At 41.2% G+C, this 18,692-nt stretch overlaps 1 protein-coding gene across 2 annotated transcripts in view; it reads right to left on the bottom strand.

Moving 5' to 3' along the window:
- The window catches only part of SCN8A (sodium voltage-gated channel alpha subunit 8), a 218,556-nt gene that overhangs the window by 48,501 nt on the left and 151,363 nt on the right, over positions 1-18,692 (bottom strand). For both annotated transcript variants that reach the window (XM_017861547.1, XM_017861546.1), the window contains exons 13-15: positions 17,286-17,418; positions 11,731-11,969; positions 238-411 (exon numbers count right to left, since the gene is read on the bottom strand). In XM_017861547.1, the coding sequence (XP_017717036.1) occupies positions 238-411; positions 11,731-11,969; positions 17,286-17,418 (546 nt within the window). The remainder of the gene's footprint in view (positions 1-237; positions 412-11,730; positions 11,970-17,285; positions 17,419-18,692) is intronic.

The following is an 18,692-nucleotide window of genomic DNA, read 5'->3' on the forward strand; positions in this document are numbered from 1 at the left end:
AAAAAAAAAAAAAAAAAAAAATTGATTTCTGTTTGCTTCTTGATTTTTAACAACTAACTTCTATGTCAGGTATTTTAGGAAAGTTTTCAGTATTTGAGTAGCTAAGCCAAATAACTGGAACTGGGAGTAAAATACAGCCAATATATTTTTTTAAATCATCAAATTAATTTATGCAGAACTCTTTCTGGTGGCTGCAAGATAGGAAATGTTAAAAGAAATTGGAGAAATATGGAATACCAATCGGAAAGATCGCAGCACTGAAAGCCCCTCCACGTCTGCTAGACTCAGTTCCATTAAACTGAGGGAGACAATAAATCCGTCAAAAATGTTCCAACCTTCTTGGAAATAATAGTAGGGATCCATGGCTATGAGCTTTAGAAACATTTCCGCTGTGAAAATTCCAGTGAAAACCTAAATGGGGGATGCAGGGGTAAGAAAAGAAACAGTAGAAAGAGAATGACTTTATCATTATTTTAAATACAACATGTCCAAGAAACTCAAGAGTTAACCTTAAATTCTGCATCTGAAGATATCAATACCTGGATGTCTCATGAGCACCCCATCTGATGCAGGAAAATCTTATTTTCCTCTTGAATGAAGTCCCCAGCCCCAAAGTTCCCATCTTTATTGCCAGAACCACTCAATTTACCGTTGAAGAGTGCAGTTGAGAAAATATGCTAAGCAATGGCAATACTACACAAGGCGACTCCTTTCAAAGGGTTAGCAGTCATTTGAATGTATATAATACTTGTGGTGTTTGCTTAAAAAAATCACTTGTGTTATAATTAGATTAGAAAACTAAAGTATTAATGCTAATTTGACATTATATGTCTTACCAAATCTAGACATTTGCTGCAAGGTGTAAAAGCAGACAACATTGCTAAAATGTGCAAAATACAGGAAATAATATCTATAATCTCACCACCTTGCATATAACTATCATTTTTATGTATTCTCTTTCTGTTTTTTTTTTTTTTCAAATACACATGGATTTTGACAGAGTTGGAAAATCATAGAATACATAATATCTTGGGTCTGAGTTTTCACTGATCATAAGTCTATCCATGTTGCTACACAGTTCTCCCAACTCTCACTCTTATTGCCTGTACAAAGTTCTACTGGTGGCTGGGCACAATGGCTCACTCCTGTATAATCCCAAAATTTCTGGTGGTCGAGGCAGGCAGGTAGCGTGAGTCCAGGAATTTGAGACCAGCCTGGGCAATATGGTGAAAACCCGTCTCTACAAAAGATACAAAAATTAGTCGGGTGTGGTGGTGTGCGCCTGTGGTACCAGGGACTCAGGAGGCTGAGGTGAGAGAATCACTTGAGCTTGGGAGGCAGAGGTTGCAGTGAGCCAGCCTGGAGTGCAGTGGATCGTGCCACCACACTCCAGCCCAGGTGACAGAACAAGCCCTATCAAATAAATAAATAATAAATCAATAAATAATGAATAAAATTCTATTGGGTAAATACATCCTCAAAGAATGTTCCTATTGTTGGAGACTTTGGTGGTTCCTTTTGATTTTTTTCAATATGATAATCAATGATATAATAAATGTTTTAGATTGTAGCTTATTGTGTGCAAAAATGACATCTTCCCTACGTTACCTGTCTCCCATTTTTCTGCTGACAGAGTGCCTGCACTTTCTGATGCCTTCTGTATCCTGCAGGCGTCAGGAGGTGATATGCAGGATGAAAGTCAAATCCCATGAATGCCAGTTTTGACAAAACCAATACCTTCATTCTAGGCTAACCATATAACATCAGACTCTTACTGAATATTATGTTTTTAGAGGAGAGGACTTATTTTTATAAGAGATTTAAAACTGTCATAATATATTAGTACTTGTAACTACTTGTTTACCAAGTTTCCATATGAAACAATTTAAGGAAAACTGAAGATATAGTCCGAGGACAAAATTAAAAATAGTAAAAAATACTTAGATTATAGATGCTGTTTGGAAATATACTGAATTAATGAACAGAAATAAAAAAACAGAATGATGACTGAAATACATCAAAATGGATAAGTAGACTATAGGTTTTTGGTATTCATATGCTTTTCTGTAGTTCCTCATGTTTCTAAATTGAAGATGCAATAGTCTCAAATTGAAAAAAAAATTCCACAAAGAGATCCAGTTAAGTAAAATCAAAGTTCATAGTACAAGTTAAGCATCTATAGATGGAACATCCCTCTGAGTGAGTTCAGGGAAAGCAGAGACAGCTCATCAAATCCTGACATACATTTCACCCTTTGTGTAAACCCATTGGAGGTTTCTCCAAGTAGAAATGCTAGCCTGCCTAACACACACTAAGTAGAGACTTGATTTGTTATCCCACTGGTTCCTGGTAAACACACAGGAAGTACTCATGAACAAGCACTGGCTGATTGACCATGGGATATCTATACTGTGGGAACTCTGGTTCCTAAGGGAAATCAACAATGAAACAGTCATGTGGTGTTGCCTATCACCAGGATGAATGGCCCCAGGCATCAGGAATTGTCTGTGACAGAGGTCAGTCACCATGTTGCTTCAACACATGGTGTGTTCCCATCAGTTGGGTGTGTGTCAAAATACATCTGTAACTATTAGCTGTGTGAAGGAATTGCTTTTTTAAAAACTGAGAAGAGTAGATTTAAGGTTATCCTATGATGCTCATTTGCACTGTGATATGCTTCTCAAAGAGGAGAAAGGGAAGAATTACATGCAGTGTATCAGTAATTATATATAAGTGTCTTCTATGGTTTGAATGTGTCGCCCAAAGTTCATGTATTAAAACTTAATCCCCAATGCAACAGTGTTGTTCTCCTGAATGTCATCAAATATTCACTTTAGAATTTATGTTCCTATGCAGCAGTTCTCAAAGGGTAGTTGAGGATCCTTAGAGTCCCTAAGACCCTCTCAGGAGGCACATGGTCCTCTCTTTTCCAACTTCAGAAGTAACCCCCATCTGTGGTTTTGCTTTCTGCAGCTGCAGTTACCTCCCATCAACGACAGTCCAAAAATATTAAATAAAAAATTCTAGAAAAACAATTCATAAATTTTAAATTGCATGCTGTTCTGCGTAGCATGATGAACTCTTGAGCTAGCCTGCTCTATCCCTCCCAGGATGTGAATTATCCCTTTGTCCAGTGTATCCATGCTGTATAAACTAGTTGCCCTTTAGCCACTTAGCAGCCATCTTGGTTATCAGATTCACAAAATACAGTATGGTCATGCATTGCTTAATGACAGGGACATGTTCTGAGAAATGTGTTGCTGGCAATTTAGTCATTGTGTGAACGTTACAGAATGTACTTACACAAACCTAGATCTTATATATATATTTTCATTTATATATGTATACTTTTAATATGGAAAACCAAATGTCCCAGCACCTTTACTTAACATCAATCATTTCCCCTACTTGACCTGCAAGGCCAATATCAAATGGCATATAACAAGTTTTTATATATGTTCCATTATAATCTTATGGTATCACTGTCAGACATGCAGTCTGTCATTGACCAAAATGTTATGTGGTACGTGGCTATATATATACACACACATATATATACACACACACACACATATATACACACACATACATATACATACATACGTACATATATGTGTATGTGTGTGTGTGTGTATGGCTTGGTACTATCTGAGGTTTTAGGCATTCACTGGGAGCCTTGGAATGTAACCCCCTTGGATAAGAGAGGACTACTGTACTTATCTGTGTGAGGCTAGCTTTTCTTCCTATACTTTAGCTAAAATAACATATCACAACAGACTGAATGTAGAAGTAGAAAAAGAGAATCTAACTATCTTCTATTAAACCAGACATGAGGCTGGGCACAGTGGCTCACGCCTATAATCCCAGCACTTTGGAATGGCCAGGTGGGTGGATCACTTGAGGTCAGGAGTTCGAGACCAGCCTGGCCAACATGGTGAAACTCCGTCTCTACTAAAAACACAAAAATTAGCCAGGCATGGTGGCGGGCAACTATAATCCCAGCTATTCGGGAGGCTGAGGCAGAAGAATCACTTGAACCCGGGAGGCGGAGGTTGCAGTGAGCCGAGATTGTGCCATTGCACTCCAGCCTGGGCGACAGAGTGAGACTCTGCCTCAAAAAACAAACAAACAAACAAACAAAACAGACATGAAAGAGATTTACAAAATGTCGAACGATGCCATTCTTCCAGTTTTTCTTAGAAAATATAGTTTCCCCCCACCAATATGTTATTTATGTTCATGTGTAATGGGTGTATTATTGTGATATTTATTTATTAATATATTTATTTATTTTACATATGGGGTCTTGCTATGCTATCCAGGATAGTCTTGAATTCTTGAGCTCAAGTGATCCTCCCATCTCAGCATCCTGAGTAGCTGGGATTACAGAGATGAGCTGCATGTCTGGTTAATTTTTTTATTTTTGTAGAGATGGGGTCTCACTATGTTGCCCAGGCAAGAGAGCAATGGCTATTCATAGCTATGTTCCTGGAGGACTTCGGCATCAAATTCCTGGCCTCAAGCTATGCTCCTGCCTCAGCCTCCCAAGTAGCTGGGACTTACCTAGCTATATTATTGTAATTCTTTAACTACAAAATGAATGTTTAGAAATGTTCTCAGTTTTAATTTCAAATATGATAAATATCAATAGACACAGCACTTTTATTTAGGAGTATAAAGGAGTCCTGATCTCCTCAGAATATTCTATAAAACAATGGTTCTCTATTCTCTACAAAATACTCTGAATTCACAGTCATCGTATCTTTCTAGTTTGGGTTTTGTTGTGTTTTGTTTTTTGAGATAGAGTCTTGCTCTGTTGCCCAGACTGGAGTGTAGTGACATGATCACAGCTCACTGCAGCTTTGAAATTCTAGGCTTGGCCGGGTGTGGTGGCTCACGCCTGTAATCCCAGCACTTTGGGAGGCCGAGGTGGGCAGATCACGAGGTCAGGAGATTGAGACCATCCTGGCTAACACGGTGAAACCCCGTCTCTACTAAAAATACAAAAAAACTAGCTGCGCGTGGTGGCGGGCGCCTGTAGTCCCAGCTACTCGGGAGGCTGAGGCAGGAGAATGGCGTGAACCCGGGAGGCAGAGCTTGCAGTGAGCTGAGATCATGCCACTGCACTCCAGCCTGGGTGACAGAGCGAGACTCTGTCGCAAAAAAAAAAAAAAAAAAAAAAGAAAAAGAAAAGAAAAGAAATTCTAGGCTCAAGTAATCCTCTCGCCTTGGCCTCCCAAAGAGCTGGGATGACAGGCATGAGCCATGCCTAGTCTAGTTTGGACAAGTCTGTGGTCATAGGCCTGATAACTTGTAAAGCCAGGTCACCAAGTAAAGCCTGTATAGGGGTATAAGATTGGGGTATATTTCACTTGGGGGTCACTGTGGGGTTTGGGAAGGGTCTGGGGAGAAGTCACACACCTCCTTCAGCCCTAATTGCATATGCAGATAAAATTTAGGCTTATTTGAAAGTGACAAGCCTCTGGCATGCTCCTCTCTTTATGCTCGGAAAAGCGCTTGTCAGCTCCTGTTCTGTAGTAGATCTTTGCCCAAAGTTAGTCAAATTCAATTTGATTAAAAGTTCTATGTGTACTGCAATGGAGACATGAAAAAAAAATGTGACCATGAAAAATAATGGTTCCTTAGGAACTCAGTCACCAGAATGTAAGTAACTCATCCTGGTTTGCCACTTTTCACACTGAAAATCCTGCATCCTGCATCTCCAGTTAGGGTAATCAACTCGTACCTGTAGACAAGGACTGTCCAGTTTTAAAACTGCAAGGGCTTCCTCAGGCCTCTGCAAATTAAGGTGGTTGGCTACCCAACCAGGAGGGGACAGAACAATAACTAAAAATCATATGATAAGTATTCAAAAAGAAGTATCCATATGGGGCTATAGAAGCACAGATGAAAGAAAAATTAAAATCTGAAAAGAATTCCTTTTAGCTGAAAATCTAGGTAACCTATAATTAAGAAATGATAACATTCATTTATGTTTGGTGAAGGAGGAAAATAACTTTTGCTTTTTTTCTTTTGCTTAGAATCTGAGAACTTAAACTTACATGTTAGATTAAGCCCTAGCTCTTCTTTCCATCCCCCTCCCTCTGAACCACTCAGTCCTGAAGGCTGTAGGTGGGCATGCAGGTGGAGGGAGGCTGACGCCTAGTGCTGGAGCCCCAGGAAGCCCCACGGCCCAGCAAAGAGAGTCAGACATGGAGGGGAGCGAGGAGGTCCATGCAGGGGAGCAGCCTGGCATGGACTGTCAGAGCCTGTGGGCCAAGGAGAGGCATCCACTTTGGGCGACAGTCCAGGATGGGCAGCTGGAAGTGGTATGAGGAGTGGCTACCCCACATAGGTGTTGAGGCCCAAGTGGGACGGGGGACGTCCACACTTGAGGGGGAGGGGGACTTGGCAGAGAGAGTCAGAGCTTAACCAAGGTAAAGACAGCATCTCCAGGACAAGATCCCGGAGTGGGCTGAGGAGGGACTCCCCGCAGGGGAAGACTCACAGGGGGTGCCAGAGCCAGGTGAACGGAGGAGGGACTCATGTAGGGGAAGGCGTGATGTAGGGTGTCAGATCCTGAGTGGGGTAAGGCAAGTGTCTAAACAGGGAGGTGGACAGTGAGGGTGTGGAGCTCATCAGGGTGAGGAGGGTGTTGCCTAGTTTGGGATAAAGCCACTGAACCAGGTGAGAACTTCCAAGAGTGTTCACCTACAGGTGGCAGCCTGAGTAGCGTGAGGAGGGGTGGCCTGGTGAGGGGTGTTAAAGTCTGAGCAGGATAAACAGAGCTTCTATCTCAGGGGAAAGCCTGGTGTGGGGTGAGAAGGATGTCCATNTAAACAAGGAAAAGACAGCATTTCCAGGACAAGACCCCGTATCGGGCTGAGGCGGGACTCCCCGCAGGGGAAGACTCACAGGGGGTGCCAGAGCCAGGTGAACGGAGGAGGGACTCATGTAGGGGAAGGCGTGATGTAGGGTGTCAGATCCTGAGTGGGGTAAGGCAAGTGTCTAAACAGGGAGGTGGACAGTGAGGGTGTGGAGCTCATCAGGGTGAGGAGGGTGTTGCCTAGTTTGGGATAAAGCCACTGAACCAGGTGAGAACTTCCAAGAGTGTTCACCTACAGGTGGCAGCCTGAGTAGCGTGAGGAGGGGTGGCCTGGTGAGGGGTGTTAAAGTCTGAGCAGGATAAACAGAGCTTCTATCTCAGGGGAAAGCCTGGTGTGGGGTGAGAAGGATGTCCATGCAGGCGAAGGCCTACTGTGAGGCAACAGGGGCCGAGCAGGGTGGGGCAAACCATGTGTGAGTTGGACTGGTGTGGGTTCCAAGCTGAGAAGCATGAGGAGGTGTCCACATGGAGGACACGGCTCGGTGCTGAGGAGGGTGAGTCTCTACAGGGTGAGGAGGGTACCCATGCTGTAAGAGGTAACAGTGACTTTTTGATCAAATAAGTACACCAAAGATAGTGGCAATGAGGTTTCTTATTGTTGGAGGAGTTACAAATACAGAAAAGGAGAAAACTACAAGGAATCTTGCAGTGCTGGATTAGAATTGGCAGTGACAGGATCAACTCATGGTTTTCGATATCCACGGCCAGCTCAATGTAAACAGCTCGCCCTGTCCTAAGAGGGCGTGCATGCTGCTCCCATAGCAATATGCATACCTAGATCTCAGATCGTTACCTCTTCCTTATTTTTTTTTTTTTCTGTTTTGTTTTAGAGATGGGGTCTCACCGTGTTGCTAAGGCTGGTCTCAAACTTTAAGCAATCCTCCTGCCTCAGCTGATACTCAGCCTAGATCTCTACTTCTAAATGCCATTTTTTCACTAAAAGACTCAGGGCTTCTTGAGAAATGCCTGATTCCAGCCCTGGGGCAGGAAAAACACAAAAGTATCCTGGAATACCTTGTGGTACCAGAAAGCCAGGAAGTGATGAAGACATGTCAAAGGGATCAGAAGCCAGCTTGAAGGGACTCCCACTGGCCACATCAGAGTAAGTCTAAACATCAAATGGATTATAACTCAGATAAAAGAGAAAACCATTAATCCGTACTGATATAAATAAAGGAAGAAATCAAAATCTGAATGAACAGGAAATTTAAATCACTTCAAACGATCTTCCTCACAAATACCTATTAAGTATACAGTAAGTCCTCACTTAATGTCCTCAATAGGTTCTTGAAAACAGCAACTTTAAGCCACATGATGTGCTACATGCCACAGGAACTTAACTCTTGTTTATATCAGCTGACCTATGGTAAAACTGGTTTTGTTATACAGTATATCATTTAGCTTGAAGTCACAGTTTCCAAGAATCTAGAACCTATAGAGGATGTTAAGTGGGGACCTACTGTAAATGGAAAAAGCGTAACTTTACAGATGAAAAGCCTGGCAGACACCTCCTTAATCAAGTGATTAAATGAACACCACCAGTAGTGGGACAAATGGAAGCTGTGTGCCAACTGGTAGATACAATGTGAAGAAGATAGCCTCACTTATCTGATACTCCAACCAAAATGCAGAACCTGCATCTAATCATAAGGAAGCATCGACAAGCCCACATTGAGGGAATTCTACATAACAAATGGCCTGTAGTCTTCAAAATGTCAAGACATGAAAGTCAAGGAAAGACTGAGGAACTCCTCCAGGCTGAAGAAAATTAGAGAGATAAGATAGCTACATGTAATGGGGTAATCCTAAAACTGCATCCTTTTGTTATAGAGGATGCCACTGGGATCACTGGCAAAACCTGAATAGGGCCTGAGAATTAGATGGTTGTAATGTATCAGTGTTAATTTCCTGGTTTTGACAATTATACTATGGTTATGTAGGAGAATGTACTTGTGTATAAAAAAACATACTGTAAGTATTTGGGGGTGATAAGGCTACGTGACAAGGCTTTCATTGTAAAAAAAAAGTTTTTTGTACTGTACTTGAAATTTCCCTGTAAGATTCAGAATGTTTAAAAAGTCACCTGATAAACTTACTATATTCAGTTAGTTGCAAAAAAGGCAGGAAAAGAATCATTACATTTATCTACTATATAACACGAAGGCTGTATAAGTCACACAGCTTCCCTGGGCTTCAATTTCCTCTATAAAACATGCAGATTGGATTGAATTATCTCTAAGGTTCTTCCTATTACTATTTTCTCTTTTGGGGAGGGTAGAAGAGGCAGGGATCTTCAATTTGCAGAAGACTGTTCTCATCTTTCTTTAAAAACATCTTACTGTACGTCTACAGACAAAGACAACTTAACTCACAATCAGGGCTATAGGAAAAGCCTCACATTCCAACCCAACCACAGGACAAGGTCAAACTTCATTTCACAAGTCAGTCTCATTTTTTTTCCCATCCTCTTATTCTCAGATTCAGTCAAAGGCTCTACCTAAATCTCCAAATCTCTGAAAATCCTCCTATTGAATTATACTAACACAGTTCCTAAGATTTATAAGTTCCTAAGATTTATAAGGTACTTTTAGCTATCCCAAAGACTTCTGTATAGGTTCTCATTTTATCTTCCCAACCAACGATAGCATGGTATTATCCTAACTTTACAGATGCGCAACATTTCTGGACAGAAATCAATGACTTATTTAAGGTTATACAATATCTAACAGGAACCAAAATCCAAATCTTCTGATTTCTAATTCTGTATTCTTTCTGCCAATCTCAGCCCTCCTGTTGATTGGCAGCAAAGTATATCTTTGAGTTTCTGGTATTGTCCAGAAAACACTCATGAGGTCCAGCACGTACCCAACTTCCTTATTTGGCATCTCCATTCAGTGAATAGATACTTAACATGTCCAAAACAGAACTCTTGATTTTACACGTCAAGCCAGTTCCTTTGCAGTCATTCCACTTTTCCCTCAGTTACTCAACCCCCACATCTAGGCACCATTCTTGGTTTCTTTCCTTTTACCCTCACATCTAGTACAAAGTATGCTAGACCATATACTACCCTCCCTCCCCTCTGCTAATTAATTGTACATTTACTTGCCGTTTGAAAACTCTTGCCACCCAAGAGCTTTCTTATTTTAGAACTTGGTTCTGGGTGGCTTGTCTCATGGAGTTCCTGAATGTTAGCTGTCGACCTTCTCTTATTTCCTCTTTCTTTACTGATGGTTCTGAGCAAAGTCTTCTGAATACTTACAATTCTAATTTAGGGGTCATCCTAAATCTCTAAATTTTCATGAAAGGAAAAATAACATTATTTGCTAGCCTGGTCTGACTGGAGTTCTAGTGGGGGTAGGTAAAAAAGCCTCTCAAAATCCCTTGAAAATCAAAGACTGGTTCTGTAAAAGCAAGGAAAAGTAAAGATTTTGAGAAAAACAAAGCTCTACAGGGAAAACAGAACCACCAACACCAAACAATAAAAATTATCAAGACATATTTCTCATTATTTAACTCTTGGCTACTAAAATAAAGCTTATATCTGTATGATATTGTTGACAGGCTGAAAAGTCTGCTTGATGGCCAAGGTACTATGTTAGCCAGTCACAGCATGTGCCCACCAACAGGCACCTTTCAGAGCCAGTCAGTAGACTTCTTGGACAGTCTGTGGGAGTGTCCCATTTCAAGACTACAGGCATTCCACTGGACTGCACACAAGGGTTTACATCATAGCAGAGAGGCTGGAGCATGTCACCAACCACAGACATGGAGACTGGAAAGACCACAGAATCATCTTGGATGTATACCAGGGAACACAATGGGCTACAAAGGATCTCTTTGCCATATGTTTTCAGAATAAGAAATGAAAATGATATTGTAGTGCTCTAATAGTACAGTAATAGGACTTAAGGTCAAAAGTGTATGGTGTGCGTGTGCGTGTGTGTGTGTGAGAGAGGGAGACAGAGAGAGCACGCACAAGAAAAACTGGGCAGAAATCATGCTCAAATTATTAATAAATGGTAACAGCCAGATTTGGACATGCCTGTGGTTAACGCCTAAGGAATTAGGGGGCCCAGGTGACCTAGGGGATTCTGTCTCACTACTTCTTGACTGTCTATCAAAATTCAATTAACTCCTGATTTTTGTAGTAAAGAAAACACGTAATTCTCAAATCACAACTACTTGATTTCAGAATATACACTTTGTAATATATTTTTTTAAAAAGACATACTTATCTTTATAGAATAAATTAAATACATAATTTAAGCTAATATTAAAATAAATTTGGCAAAGATCAACTAATGGCAGAAACTGGATAATGGGCTAGAAGTTGGATTGGAGGGGGAAACCATCCTTGAGTGAAAACTTTCCCATAAATAGTCCCCATTTACATAATGCCTGACAGAGCAGGCAAATCCAGTTATATGTAGTGTACTACAACAGTTCCCCTATTTTGTGGTAGTTGGTACTTAAGGTGAAAGGGGAACTGATTTGCTGGAGCAATGCAGGAATCAGTGTGAGAAAGAGAATGAGGAAAAAATCCAGAAGTACTTGGCTCAGGCTGCTGAAACCAACCCACTAGACCAGGCCCATTCTGTCACCAACATTGGTTTTCTGCCAATAGCTCCTAAATGACGTCTTCAAAGTTCTGCAGAAAGAGGAAAGGGATCACAACAGTGAGCAGAAAAGCAGCTAGTGTCCCGGCATATGTGGCAGCATTTGTCTTCCAATTAACTATTACTTTCTCTTCAAAGAAACTCCAGCTTTCAGTACCAGAAAAAGAAGTCCTATAGGCAAAACACATTCCAATCCTAGTATCAGGAGACAGTGTTCCATCTTACCAGATTTCCTACAGCCAAGACATGTTCAAATTGTGGCGTCATAGGATGGTGCTCCATTGCCATAAACAGTGTATTCAGGACGATGCAGATGGTGATGGCTAAATCCACAAAAGGGTCCATAACTATCAAGTTCACAATCTCTTTCAGTTTTATCCAGTAGGGGTGGCACTCCCAGATCAGGAAAGTGTTGGCAAATTTATACCAGCATGGCGGGCACTTTCTCTGAGACTCTTCCAGTTCTACAGTAAGTAAGAACAAAGATGGCCCCTCAATCACAGCGAGAAAACCAGGGGGACACACTAGTCACTCTCAGCCATTATCACTGTTATTAATATGGAATGAAGGTGGTCTGAGTGCTGACATTCCTAAGGATTTTCCTTCTCTCTAAGGTAGAGAGGAGGCATGATCCATACAAGTCACCTCTCTGTTAATAAAGATCTAGTTATAAATGAAACTCAACCCATCAGTCATGGGAGTAGAGCACAGAGGTCAAGAGCTTGGCCTCTCAGATCTGACTCCCTGGCCTCAACTGGCTTGAATGCTTACAAGTTGTGTGATACCAGGCAAGGTAACTGAATTCTCTGCTCAGCTGCCTCAGCTGTAAAACAAGGCATCTACTTTACAGGTTACAGGAGTGAATGAGTCCTGTAACCTCATTTTTATATGAGTTTGACTAAAGATTAAATGAGATGCTAGTGTAAAGCAGTCACCACAGTATCTGGCACAGGGTAAGTCCTCAATAAATGGTAGGTATTCTATTATACACTATATTATTCAATTATTGTCAGAGAAGCCATCAAAAGTATGAACTCAAGCCAGACATATTTGAGCTCAAATACTAGCTCAGACACTTACTAACTGTGGGACCTTGAACAAGTTACTTTGATTTGCTGTGAGAATTAAAGAGCTAAAATATATGCAAAGTGCCCCAGAATACCCTGGCAGATAGAAAGTGCCATGAAAATGTTTGCTATTATTATTATCTTCATCAGCAGAACCAGCATCAGCAACCAAGCCACCATGTAAAACACATCTGCTATGTTCTCAAAGAAGTACAAGTTACTGTCTCCACCCTCAACAAGTTTACAGCTCATAGTCGAGTTAGAAATACAAGTCACGTTCCTCTCCCCTTTTCACCCTTCCTTCCTCGTTCTGTCTCCTCCTGTCTCCTTTCTTGCCCCTTTGCCCTTTCCTGCTCTCATCCTTTGCTTTTCTCTTTCTACAGCTTCTTCCTCCTTCTCTCCCTGGGTCCTCATCTTTTTTCCTTTTCCTTTCTCTCCTTTGTCTTTATCTTCTCTGTCTCTTTTAGAAACCGAACGTGTTATTTTCAAACAAGATCTCACATGATCCCCAATACATAAAATAAACCAGGAATTGCCTTAGATGAAGCAGGAGCCCACTCAGATAGACTTCTTCCTCTCCTGAGGCACTCCCCTAGAATCCCAGGACTCTGATACACACAGAATGAAAAATCACTGGACTAGATGATCTCAAAGGTCATTTCCAAAGCAAAGATTCAAAAGAATTATCAGATATCAAAGACAGACACTCACCTGGCAGTTACAACAATCTAGGTATGAAGCCCTACATAACAAAGCTCTCCTCAAATTAAGCATGAAATACAACTGTCAGGATTACAAAATTCCAAGGACCCTGAGCTAAAAGGATGCTTTTTAAGAGGTGAACTTTGAAAACCTGTCAGAATGTGAGGTATTGATTCTACAGGGTTGGCTGTAACAGCTACTCTCTCCCTGCCCAATTCTGCTGACACTACCAAATCATTTAAGAAAAAAAAAAATTCCCTAACATTTCACCAAAACCAAGATGGCTGCCTTAAATTAGCCTACGTTCCCTTTTCCAACCAGCTGGATGGCGATGCTTTATTTTAGACAAGGTGGTTTTGGCTGAGTTTCTGATTGGCTCCCTGGTTGCTAAGAAAATGGTTGCCTTGGTTTTTCAGATTTAAGGACCCCTGTAAGCGCCATGTGGGAGGCTGCGTGGGAAAGGAAGTCTGTGAGGAAAATCTGCTGCGGCTTCTTCCTCAGAGAACTCCCTCCCTTCCTAAGGTAAATATAGTTTTCTCCCCCCAAAAAGAAAATGACAAGGTTCTCTTATTTCCATAAATTCTTACAGTACATATTTGGAAATTTAGTTCCGTTCCCTTTTTTATCTCCTCCCTTCTCCAAATGACTGCTGCTCATTGGCACGTGGAGGTTGAAGCTGCGACTGTTCACATTTATGACAGTTGACACAATTGTAATGTTTTAAAATGAACTAGGTCTTGAGTCTTGCCACACAGAAAAAGGGGTTTTCCTGCCCTACAGGGCACCAAGAAAATTCCTCGAGGGATACCAGACATCTCTTAGCCACATTCGCTGAGAAGGGAAGATCCTCAGGATAATCTTTCACTCCGACAAAAAGTAAGACAATGTGGAACTTCAGGAGCTAGAAAAGATCATTTGGGGAATAAGAAGGCTTATCAAGTGACTTATGACTTTGCAAACTGTTACGGGTTCCACATGCCTGGAATGGCCCAGTATTTGGCTTGGGGGAATGGGTTAACATTTAGGGGTGAGATGTCCAAATGTTTGTGGGGTTTCTCTTACTTTGCTTGTGGACATTTTCAGTGAGGTTACTCTAGGTCTCAACCTCAGGGGTACTGGGAATTGTTTTCAGAGAGGACCTCACAATTTCACCAAGATAATGGCTTTGGTAGACCATGAGGTTTCTGAAGGCAGGAGCTTCTTTCAACTCAATTCAACAACTTTTAAGCAACTTCAATGTGCTAGGCACCGAGGATACACTGATGAAGAGCTCCCACCCTCGCTAAGGTTACTGCCACACAGGAAAGGCTGATATCAGCCAAGTAACTTCCCTGACATTTGATGCTTGTCAGGTGAATAAAGGAATACACAAATAGTGGCAGAAACAGCTATGGCCAGTTACCTCTAGGGGAGTTTTTGGAATTGTTTTACCTGAGAATCAATAATGTCAAGTACTGCCTTGATATTGCAAATCAATGTTAAGTACATCACTACTTCTTTCTTACTTCACCACCATCTCCCCTTCTCCCACAGCTTTACTGCTTTGAAGAGTGAGACTACACTACTCTACCTACACCCCACGCCCAGTCCTCTGAAATATCCCCAAAGCTTATAGCTCTGCTAGTGGTGAACTCTACTAAATGTACTGGATCCTGGTAAGCATGTTTGCAATAGGATGGGGTGGGGCAGAACAGGCAGGGTTTTCTAATTATTGACAGGATTCTGGAATTCTCCACTGTGGTTTCTGAACTATTAGGTAAGTCATAGCCTGCCTCTTGGGTTTTAAATAATAATTATTTAATCCTTGGATTAAAATAATATCAAAGTTTCCTAATGAAAGTCTGAGAGCAAGAACTACAATTTGTTCAATGCTGGCTTTTAATGCTGTAGCAAGCATTAAATACAGAGGGACCAATGGTTAAACAGGCATGGATGCTTCATTCCCTTTTACGTTATTCTGGTCAGCCATTCATTGCTCTTTGCTTACAGCAGTTCTGTCCCATCAGCTTCAGCAAAAGGGTCAAATACAAGGGGAGAGGATAGGAGGAATGCCTGAGCAAGAAATGGCAGGACAGGTACAACTATGTGAACATCAGGGCTTAGGAAAGAACAAAGAACTGGAATAACATCTTCCTACTCAGGAACACAGCTACATCTGTCTCTGTCTCCTGAGCTACCCTTACATCTTTTTTTTTTTTTAATGTGTGTGATGGTGGGTAGAGGGTGAAGAATAAGCACAGCAGGACAGAAAGAGAAAGAACAGGGAGAAGAAGGAGAAAAGAGAATTTTAAAATCCCCGTATGGTTTGTATCGAACCCAATAAAGGGATGAAAGCTCTAAGGCCTCTGAAAGGAGCCCTGCAGCACCAGCACTCCTACCATTCTAAGCACAGCCAACGTCTGCTTGACAAATGTTGTTTGAGCATCTCCTTTTGCTGGGACCTGGGCTAAGCCACTGCAGTAATAAATAAATAAATAACAGTTGCATTGTATTGATAGTTCTGCTGTTCTGATGTCTCTGCCAATAATAAAATGTACCTGTTGGAGGCTGTTAGTTTTTCTCAGCTGCCACAGATACCCAGAGAAATCCTGTCTTGGTCTCTATGTGAATAATAAAATTAGCCAAAGTTCTTAGGCTAGGATTTCTTAGCTTGGAATTCTTAGAACCTGTAGTTATTTGCCCACAATCTTAAAGTATAAGCTAGAAAGCTTGAAGATGTTCTATCAGACAATAACCTTGATGGTAATCAAAGAAAACAGGAATAAATAGAGGTTGTTAAGGCAGCTGAAAGCAGTTAATTCATTTTTTTTACTTGATATATTCTCAAGGTCAGTCTAGTTATAGTCTCATTCTTTGCACATATGTGGGGAAGTAAGCAACCTTGGAGAATTCTTTTCTAGGGACTCTTCCTCCACTGCAAATCCCTCCCCAACACACGATACACACACACACATATACATACACACAGAGTAGAAGTGGCACTGGGTTTAAACGACTGAAAAACACTTGTCTCAAGGATACCAGGACCATTTTGAGTTTTCCTGTCTCAGGGACTTTGGTTATTCTGGGCATCTGCATTCTGAAGAACAGCAATTTGAGGCCTCAAGAATAGTTTAGATCTACCATGAGACAACTCAGCTAAATCAATATAAATCCAATGAAGAAGACAGGTGCAGAATCCATCAGAATCTTGGGAGAGGAAATCTGTCACTGAATTTACCTCTAATGAAAGCATGCAGATCCTGGACTACAGACCACAACTGGAGAGGAGCTGATTCTTGCTAGGGGGACTGTGGCCTAATGGAAAATCTTTAGGTATTCCTCAGCACACCAGGTTGTGTCATAGAGAACCCACCTAATACAGAGAACTCAGGCACTGACAGCAACATTACTGCAGACGTGCTATGATTCAACAGTGGTTGCTCTTTCCCTGTGGCATGGAGCACTCAAAGAAAGAAGGGTTTCAACTTACCTAGTCACACATCAAATTTATTTATGGATATGTGGGGGTGTTTGAAGAGAGACAGAACTAGGTGCAATCAAAACGCACATTACATTCTTCCTTAAGGGAAAACCAAAAGGGCTGTAAGTAGTTAAAAAGGAAAAAAGGAAGGTATGTTTAGGAGTAGAGGCCATGAGGGAAATTCTATCATTTTATATCTTTGCAGTTCTTCAATCTACATTCCTTTATGCCTTAAGGCACCCCACTGGCTCCTCATGATGACAATGACAGGGGTCTTGAGTTCCTCTAGGTCACTCATGCAGCTCCTTTCATATCTCTTACCTACCTGTGTACAATGCTGGCAGCGTATCTGAAGCCCATATATTTGATTCGCTGCATGTAAATTTAGGAAGAGAATTCGTGATTCTAGTTTCTATATAGGAATAGGCTCCATTCCTAAAGCTCAGAGACAGTCTGCAAAACTCAGACCAAGGGACAGGGATTATATTTACCATGCACATTACATATTTATATCTTAGCAGGTTGGACTGACATCATAGGGCACATACCTTCTACTAGTGTATTTGTAACAACACTCATTATACTGTTGATTCTGTCCTTCCGCCCATAGGAGGCTAATTGGTCCATGGAAACTAAGAGAGATCCAGGGCCTTTCTTCTTAATTTCCACCTCAGTTGTAGCCTGCAAAAAGAAAAAAAAAAAAAAAAAAGCAAATAGAGTGAGTTAAGTCTATAACAGTAAATCTGGGCCTTACTTGATAGACAGTCCAGTGTGTGATCTTCATTACAGTCTTTAACTTTGATCCTGCAGTCCTATTCACTTCAAGAAATAGAATGAAATGAACTGGCCATGGTTCATCCTTATTTCTGTGGATGATAAGACCAAGTCATTTAAGTCTGTGTGAATCTACAATGACCCCAAGAATCTGGCTGGGACCCAAACATCTCAGCTGGTTCATTTCAAGCATACAGTAGAAAGACCAGATCCTCCTGGGGTACTGCCATCAGAAGTAGACCCTGAGTTTTCTGGTCCTAATCTCAAATCCACAATATTTGGCTAGAATTGGTCCACATGATAAAGTCAGTCAAATTTACTTCTATTTGAAATCTCATTAAGGTCAAGTCCCTGATCACACTGAGTATTATAGATGCTGTTTCCTCCTTGAGTAGGAGCACCATTATTCTAATAAACTGCCTCTTCCAAATACCAAATCTGGGCCTAACTGAACATTAGCAAGTTGAAGATCTGCTCCGGATCTCCTACAAGCCATTGTAAGAAAGTACAGAAAGGTTTTGCTATCTTAATTAAATATATTGTATCCCATGTTTATCTTGCCCTTTCACAGTTTTATGAGCTATGTTCAAATTCCCAATAAAAAATGGCAGAAAATATAATCAGATTGTTATAAAAAATATTATTACATGCTCCACCCTGGGCAATAACTGGTATGGTAGATTACATCAAAGGGTTTCTTAATGTCCCTGACTTATGTTCTTGTGACTATTCCACATCAGTTCAGGCTTAATGGGGTGGCTTAAGACCTAGCTCTTTAGTAACCATGTTGTTCACAGTACCATACCACCATGTAGACTTGGCTCTTTCTTCTGAGATGGTGAAGGTAAGAGGACAGAGACAATCACCAGCTCTCAGAGGACAGGGGAGATTGTACGAGACTGGAGAAGCACATGTCTGGTCAATAAGAGAATGATCCTAGTTGTTTTAAAAAGAAAATAATTACCTCTGGAGAGCTACATCAAAAAGCCTATCTGTTCTAAACATCTTCAGATTTTAAGGACTGAACAGAAGAAAGTTCCTGGCAGATTATGATTTATCTTATTAAAGTGTTTCATTAGCCTGCAGTCCCAGCTACTCAGGTGGTGGAGGCAGCAGGATTACATGAGCCCAGGAGTTACAGACCATCCCAGGCAACACAGAGAGACCTCATCTTTAAAAAA

The sequence above is a fragment of the Rhinopithecus bieti genome, unplaced genomic scaffold, assembly GCF_001698545.2.
Source record: "Rhinopithecus bieti isolate Rb0 unplaced genomic scaffold, ASM169854v2 scaffold_56806, whole genome shotgun sequence".
Taxonomy (NCBI): domain Eukaryota; kingdom Metazoa; phylum Chordata; class Mammalia; order Primates; family Cercopithecidae; genus Rhinopithecus; species Rhinopithecus bieti.